The sequence below is a fragment of the Plectropomus leopardus genome, chromosome 10 (assembly GCF_008729295.1).
Source record: "Plectropomus leopardus isolate mb chromosome 10, YSFRI_Pleo_2.0, whole genome shotgun sequence".
NCBI classification, from domain to species: Eukaryota; Metazoa; Chordata; class Actinopteri; order Perciformes; family Serranidae; genus Plectropomus; species Plectropomus leopardus.
In genome coordinates, this window is record NC_056472.1 from 13197934 (window position 1) to 13206257 (window position 8324).

At 40.8% G+C, this 8324-nt stretch overlaps 1 protein-coding gene across 1 annotated transcript; it reads left to right on the top strand.

Moving 5' to 3' along the window:
- Positions 1-1098: 1098 nt before the first annotated feature.
- On the top strand, positions 1099-7989 carry akap17a (A kinase (PRKA) anchor protein 17A). Its single transcript, XM_042495357.1, has 6 exons — positions 1099-1440; positions 1558-1776; positions 2309-2521; positions 4062-4210; positions 4413-4653; positions 4962-7989. The coding sequence occupies exons 1-6, from the start codon at positions 1114-1116 to the stop codon at positions 5868-5870; spliced, it is 2058 nt and encodes a 685-aa protein (XP_042351291.1). The 5' UTR covers positions 1099-1113; the 3' UTR covers positions 5871-7989.
- Positions 7990-8324: the final 335 nt, after the last annotated feature.

Sequence of the window (8324 nt, forward strand, 5' to 3'; positions counted from 1 at the left end):
AGATATTTCTGCCTCTGTCCTTTCAAAAAAATCTTACTAAATCCCCTGTGGTGTCTACAATTTTAGGTGGAAATACACATACAGATACACACACACCTACACACACCTACACACACACACGGAGGACACGTCCCTATTTTCCTGTCTTTCCTACACACCTATTCCACATCGTGTCGCTGTTCAAATGTGACGCCACCATGTTGGTGCTACACGTTGTCTCTTCTTGGGGTCAAAGTTTACTGAATACGGAAGTGGCGTGTAGTTAGGGTTTTCTTTCTGTGATATTTTTGTTCCAGTGTTTGGCTCTCCGTAAAACAATAAAATAAGTTAGTGGGGTTTTTTTGCCAGGAGGCTTACTGATGTTAGGTAGGTGGCTGTGAAATATACGTTGATAACGACGATAGTTTATAAAAGCGATCGGACGTTGTTTAAAAGGTAACGTTTTTTAGACGTTTGAACGATATTGTTACAAAACACTTCAAGCTAACTGGCTTATAACTAACGTCAACCAGAAACAACACCAATGTTAGCTGTTTTCATTAACCATTAAAGTTATCACATAACATTAGCTTACGTTTTGTTGAAGACTTACAAGCTAACTTCGGTCATTTGTTTAATGAAACAGCCCTTGAGTTTGTCTCAGATAACGTTACAATAGCTAACAGCTTTACACGTTAGCGTAAAACTAACGTTTGGTAGCTTTTAGTCACATTTGGTTAACATAAACAAACAACAATCTTATCAAATCTTAACCTTATCTTGAAATTTGCTAGCGTTAGCTTTCCTAAATAGCGTTGTTGATAACTAGCCTTTGTAACGCAGCAACGTCAACGCTAGTTAGGTCGAGCTAGCTAGCTGTTTGAGGCTTTACAATTGTTGAGACAAACTATAAACAATAGTCATAAGCAAACCTTGCGATGGCTGTCTTACCTTTTAAAGATGTCGACGTCCATACAAATGCAGATAATCAGTGAGCCAAACGCCACTTCAAAAGGGGGGCAGTGAAAGCTCTACAATAGTTCACTTCTCGGGATTTTTTCCAGAACAGCTAACCTGTGCTAACACTCCTCCCGGTTTCTCCAACCTTTCTGCAGCTTCCGCACGTCCGCCACAATGACCACCATTGTCCATGACACTACAGAGGCAGTGTGCCTCTCCTCTGAGTACAACCTGTACCTCAAGCCCATTGCCAAAATGACCATCAGTGTGGCTCTGCCCCAGCTCAAGCTGCCAGGCAAAAGCATCTCCAACTGGGAGGTAATGGAGAGGGTGAAGGCCATGGTGGCTCCAGAGCAGTTTTCAGCCCTGAGAATCTCAAAGAGCACCATGGACTTCATCCGCTTTGAAGGCGAGGTGGAAAACAAGACAGTGGTAAAGAGCCTGCTGGGCCGTCTGGATGGGAAGAGCATCAAACTTAGTGGATTTACTGATGTCCTGAAGGTAAGAATGGCCTGAGAGTGGACCACAAGTTTGTGGTAAAACAGATTCCACAAAAACAGTACCTAATAAACTGGCAGTTGATTGTATATCAACCCCTCTCTTCCCCTTTTCCCTCAGGTCCGTGCGGTAGAGAACAAAGTGGACTTCCCTACGCGTCATGACTGGGACTCCTTCTTCCGTGATGCTAAGGACATGAATGAGACTCTTCCAGGAGAGAGGCCGGACACCATTCACCTGGAGGGACTTCCTTGCCGCTGGTTCAGCCAGAAGGACAGCCCATACCCAGACCGGCCCTCTGAAGAGGTCCTCATTGCGGTCTTCCAGACATTTGGCAAGGTGGGACAGTGTGTCTGTTTTTATATTTAAAAGGAAATTAACCTTAACACAGAATTCATATTATAATGTTTGTTAGTATGAAATAAGGTTGAAATAATGTTCCACTAGGTTGTAAGATAAAACTATTGTTATGTGGCCTTCACTGCAAACATAAAATACTATGCAGGACCTATTCCTAATTTTGGGGCCTGTTGATATCACATCATACCTGTACTATCTAAATTATTACTATGTTTTATTTGAAGCATTGATCCTTACTGTTAGTTACTTACTAAGAGGGGTGGAAGGGAGCTGCTGTGTAGCACTGTCGTCTCCCCTCAAACTGGTTGATTCTGGCTGCACTGACAATTATGATAAGCTGAAGATTATAAACTGAATTTCACTAATACAATGTAACTCAAAGAGATAGCTGTGATTGCAAAAAATCACCAAAAGTCATGTATAGCCTTTTGTCACATCACTGATATTATGAAAATTAACCCAAAATAATGTTGTATTTAATTTTGTCAATATGCTACCTTTTCTGCTGTAGGTACGAAATGTTGACATCCCCATGCTGGACCCATACAGGGAGGAGATGATGGACAAGAACTTCAACACATTCAGTTTTGGGGGTCATCTGAACTTTGAGGCTTATGTCCAGTACCAGGAGTACTGCGGCTTCACCAAGGCAATGGATACTCTGCGCAGCATGAAACTGATGCTGAAAGGAGACGATGGAAAGGCAGTGGCCTGCAACATCAAGGTACTTCAGGCTGTCATGGCTGTTAAGCACTAGCCTAGTTAGTGGTATGACTCTACTGGAACACAGTAAGGGGTAGTTATTTATTTTCCCAAGTACATATCTAAACCATTGAAATATTTCGTCCTAGAAATCAGGCACTTTGGGGTTAGCTGATATCCGTTTCCTAAAAGCTTTCCAAGCTTATAATCTTCATGACCTGGTGTTTATAATTAAGCTTGCATAAGTCACTTGCATAAGTCATTTCAATTCCTAATTATACACAGATCAAGAAATAAAAATTTATCAGCGCAAAAAATTTTTAAAATGGTATAGAGACTTCTTTTCCCAATAAGGCAAAAAGTGAAAAATACAAGGTCACGTGTTGGCCAGTCAAACCCACAAACATACATGGTAATTCAGGATTAACGTTTTAACATGAACAATGTGTTTCTACTTTTTAAATGACAATTGTGAAGTTCTTTTAACACATTGCTATTTTTGGTCTGATTGACCACAAAGGGCATATCAAAGATCTGCACACCAAAGTTTTGTGTGTGAGGCCACAAGTGAATTGTAGCTGCTGTAGTGATATTGCACAGATTGCAGATTTTAGCAATTAGGTTGTGCTGTTCAGAGACACACTGCAGCTTTAAGACCTTTTAGTGGAATGAGAATTAAAGCTGCGTCATCATTATTTCCAAGGTAACGAGAGTAAGGAGAGCCTGGTCTCTTAATTCACAGAATAAAGCCTCACTGCGAAATCTAAATTAGGAGGGCAAAGGAGGGTCTGTAGAAAAGAAATTACAAACAAAGGAAGGTATAGTAAAGTGGTTCTGCACTTAAAGACAAACTATGCATGGTTTTCCTAAAAAACAGTATATAGACACATACAAAAGTAATCCCTCTCAGTTGTCTCTTAATGATCCACTAGAAGTGTTTAGCAGTGCATTTTTCTAAAGAGACCCTGTTCTCCGCTTTTATTTTCTTATTTTCTGTGCTCATTAGATCAAAAGATACTACTGTTGTCAAAAATATAAATTTATATAAGTATATATATGTGTGTGTGTGTGTGTGTATATATATATTCTAAATATTTTAAACAATTTCAATACTTCTACAGTATGGATACACTGGTACCAGCTTCATTTTCTTGCTCTCTCTTATTCTTAACATTTATTACATTCATTTTGTTGTTTTCTGCTACTAACCAAGAACAGTCATCATTGTCATGTTATAGCCTTATTATTTTTACTTAAAAAACTCAAATTGTATGCCATCAATTTCAAATTTTCATGTGGTATTAAAACTGGCATCGAACCTCAATATTTTTCAAGGTGTTGTATCAACATTAGAAATTTCAATATCGTGACAACACTAAAAGATACTTCAGATTCAGGAAAACTGCACTAAAACATAAATGCTCAAACAATAGACTAGTTTTTGAGAAAAAGATTCTTACAAGAAAGATTTAAAGATTTAGATTGTTGTTGTACTTAATACCATGTATAATACAAAGTCTCTTTTTGAAAGCCTTGTATCTGTATGTATGTGTTATCCTCAGGTAACCTTTGATACCAGCAAGCACCTGAGTGAGCTGGCTCTGAAGAGGAGGAGTATGGAGAGGATGAAGTTACAGGAGCTGGAGAGACAGAGAGAGGAACAGAAACGACGGGAGAAGGAAGAAGAGGAGCGGCGTAAGGAGGAGGAGAGGTATGATGGAAAGCAATAAAGAAATAAAAAGCTAGTTCATGAGAAAAAAGGTATCCAGAAAATTCATTTAACTGTGCATTAGGGCAGGGAACTGAGGCATGTTCTACTGGCTCTACTGTTCTACTGTTCTACTGTTCTACTTTATACCAAAAAGCTACTACTTATAACATATGTTCACAGAGGACAATTAACATTTTTTCAGGAAACAGAAGGAGCAGGAAGAGGAGGAGAAGGAGAGGAGGAAGGAGGAGAGGTTACGAAAGCGAGAGCAGAAGCTGCGGGAGAGGGAAGAGAGGAGGAACCTGAAGAGGGTGAGGAGACAGCAGGAAGAGGAGCAGAAGAAGCTGCAGATGAAGATTGCCATGGAGGAGAGGAGACTGCTGCTGGCTCAGCGCAACCTGGAGTCAATACGGCTCATCGCTGAGCTACTGGCCAGGGCCAAGGTATGGCATGTACATGAAGATACACAGTACACCTCTGAATGTATATACACACATATGATACTTATTATACAAATACTGAGGTTGATATCTACAGATTTGATTTTGTATGGATGTTTGACAAGTGGGGCAAAATATACATATCATGGGTCCTTGAAAAGTCATGGAAGCCACTTGTATGACAGTGTAGTGTTTTCTATTGGCCGGGAGTAGGTTAGAGCTGCGTCTCATCCAGACGTTTTTTATTTGTTTTTATTTTTTTAATTTGTAATTGTTTGTCTTACCTACATTTTCTTCCTCTTCCTCTCCAGGCGCTGAAACAACAGCAGCAGGAGAAAGAGAGGGCCGAACGGGAGGAACAAGAAAGGCAGGAGCAGGCTCGAAAGAAAGAGGAACTAGCTCGTCTTCAGCAGCTGGAGGCTTGCCGACGCAAGCAGGAGGAGGAGCTCCGGCGGGTGGAAGTGGAGAAGGAGCGAGCACTGGAGCTCCAGCGCCGTGAGAAGGAACTAAGGGAGAGACTGCTTTGCAATCTGATGAAGAAGAGCAGTAATAAAACCTCAAGACCTCCAGGCACGCAGGACCAGGTTGGCCCTGTGATGAGTGAGGAGGCCTCTGCTCCTGGTGGCAATGACGTGATGTTGGGGGTCCTGGGCCGGGTGTACGGAGTGAAGGCAAGCGAGAGCAAGGAGAGGCAGGTGTCCAAATCCAGTTTGCATTCCCAAAGTTTGGGCAAAAACAGAGCGGCAGAGGAGCGGAGAGGAGGGGAGGACAGGAAGAAAGACCGGGATGGAAGGAGGGAGGAGATGGTAAGGAGCCGGCACAGCAGGGAGCAAACAAGGGGCCGCTCCCATAGAGAGAGGAGCTCCCACAGCAGGGGGAGGAGAAGGCGCTCACATAGCTACAGCAGGAGGAGAAGGAGTTCCAGCTACCGTAGAAGGAGCTCCAGTCGTCACAGGAGGAGCCTTAGTCACCGTGACAGCAGGAGGCACAGCCACAGCCATTGCAGTAGGAGCACAAGCTCCAGCCGGGACAGGAGCCGGAGCAGCAGTGGGAGGAGTTACAGCAGAGGGAGGAGCCGCAGGCATAGCCACCATAGATACAGTAGAGGCAGCTCCAGGACCAGCAATAAAAGTAGAGACAGGAGGAGTAACAGCCATTACAGTCGAGGATACAGGAGACACAGCTACAGTAGAGACAGGAGCCACTCCAGACGGCGGTAATCTCCTCAAGTTTATCGATCAATATAATCCCCATTTCTGGGCTTACTCCTAAAGTTCAAGCTTCAAAAGAATAGATGTGTTTGGCCCCTAAATAAAGTAATGAGGCAATGTACCAAACAGCCTTCTCCAGAACAGAGCAGCTGGACAAAAACAAGAAAGTAGTTATAGGAAAGACATCCCATTTGAAAGTAAAAGTCAGTTTTACAAAATCAGATGAAACAATATATGTAAGTGTACTGTGTGTGTAAGGCATGCAAATTGTTGCAGTTTCTATTTTCACATATCATGCTGTTATCTTAAAGCTGTTGACAACTGTTAATTCATCAAAATGTTTACATTTAATAGTTTCATGGCATAAAGCACCACATTTAGTATTTTGTTTCCAGGATATTCTTTTCCATGTGTAGAATATGTATGTATCAAAGTTTTGGTTGAAGTACACTTAAACTCTTAACAGGAATTAACATCAGAAGGTTTCAAAATTGGAGTCAAAATTACTTATCCATTATATAATAACTGATATTCATTACTTTGCATGTTAAGAACATTGACTGATGAATCATTGGATTAAAGGCTACTGTAATAGGCTGGCTTTATTTGTAAATTTTTAAAATCCAACTGTGAACCCAAAAGCTTGTTAATGACCTCCATTTTCTGCAAGCAAGTTGTCTTTGTGCATGAATAATGGTGACTTTTTGAAAGTTGCAAATACAGAGAACAATTTTTTTGATGTGGATCAGCCTGTTCTTCCACAGCCTGGCTACAGTAGATAAATCACAAACTCCTGACTGTAATGTGATTAGCATGAAGTTTCACACACGTTCAGACCCTATGGCTGCAAAAGTTGTGGAAGACTTTTAAGTGAACCACTGGCTGCTGCTCCATTACAAATGTGAAATATACACAGACTTATATACACAGACTAGAAAACATACCTCTATGTTTAGGCTGATCTGCAAACTGACTGATTTCACAGTACTGTTTTAGCTGCCTGGAATATTTTTTGGAATACTGCTTCAGTATTGGCTGCCTTGCTGATAAGCAGCTCAGGAAAAAAAATACTCAACTGAATTCTACAACAGTCTTGTTAAGGTCAACCAAGCATAACCACTTTCAAAGATCATAAAGTTTCAGCAGACAAAGACTGATTTAATTTAGTTTAATCTGAATTTCTGAATGTTCGGAAGTTTGTTTGAAAAGGAAATGTGTTTTGTGTGAACTTGATGTTGAAAGTCATGATAGCTTAATGAAACATTGGACTCAACTTTGTAAGCAGCGATCCTCCTTTCCTCTGTAATGTGTGAGCCTTGAAAACAAGCGATGACTTTAAGATCTGTCCAGTTTCTTCAAAAGTGTTTTGACAAGTCTTGCTTTGTAGTGCTTCTAATGGCATTACCACACATGAACGCAAAACAACCAATCAGAGCCAAAGGAGTCTTTAACACAGCTGTCAATCATATAAGTAACTGCTTGTGAACTGTGGTTAAAATAGGCAGCGCTGATTAAATATAAACCAATATTCTGTTACTGAGTTGCCTATTTCTGTCTCAGTAGTTTTCAGAAACTTATTTCAGTGCACTGTTTAGCTGTAACATGAGGATATGGCATGACATTATTGACAACTCTGTAAGAGACTACTTGGCTCTGATTCATTGAAATTAGTGGGTTGTGGTAGATTCTAGCAAATGCCATAAAAGGGATGGGCAGACTATCTTTCTCATGTACTTCTTTCAGAATAATAGTGACAGTTTCAGCAAGTATGTAGTTATTTTCCAAGTTACCAACTGTAGCTGTTGTCATTGTATTATTAAACCTTCTGCAATTCACGTCAAACCAGCATACAAAAAGTAAATATGAGATGTTAGAATGTAACTCCTGCTTTCATGTTCACAATGTGGTGCTGGAGTGCTGGACACATTATTTTAACCTTACTAGTAACTGTACAGACTGTTCTCTGCTGTATTCCAGCTTTTAGGAAGCCTGTCAGGTCCAGTGGTTTTGTCACACTGCTACATCAACATTGTAACTTCTCATGGCAAAGCCCCTTTGTTCTGTGTACTGTATGCTCATGATCTATGAGAGCATGTCTCGCATACACGTTGTTGAAATAAAAACTCAAGCTGAGAACTTTGTTCTGCTACCTCAACTTTCTGCATTAACACTGTCTCATTCTATACTGTGATCAACATTTAAATTCGGTGTCAAAACTACTTATTGTCAGTTTTTGGAAATTTTATCTTCAGTCAAACTAACTTCCTCAAAACCTTGTGTAAGGGAATCAAGGTCACAACATACTCAACTCCAGCTGTTGCATCTGTGTGCTGTCCGCACACCACTGGTTTAATGAACTGTGCCGATGAATAATTAATAGTCTTACTGATTAGTGTCTGTGTAATCTAATCAAGGCATGTGACATGACCGTCGGTGTCATTAGGTCTGATGCTACCATTAGTC

What these genes read in the sequence shown, in the direction of transcription:
- akap17a (XM_042495357.1), top strand. Translation starts at nt 1,114, where the DNA reads ATGACCACCATTGTCCATGACACTACAGAGGCAGTGTGCCTCTCCTCT. An exon ending in CGGCGTAAGGAGGAGGAGAG is followed by an intron (nt 4,211 to 4,412) that starts GTATGATGGAAA and finishes ACATTTTTTCAG; the next exon opens with GAAACAGAAGGAGCAGGAAG. An exon ending in AGCTACTGGCCAGGGCCAAG is followed by an intron (nt 4,654 to 4,961) that starts GTATGGCATGTA and finishes CTTCCTCTCCAG; the next exon opens with GCGCTGAAACAACAGCAGCA.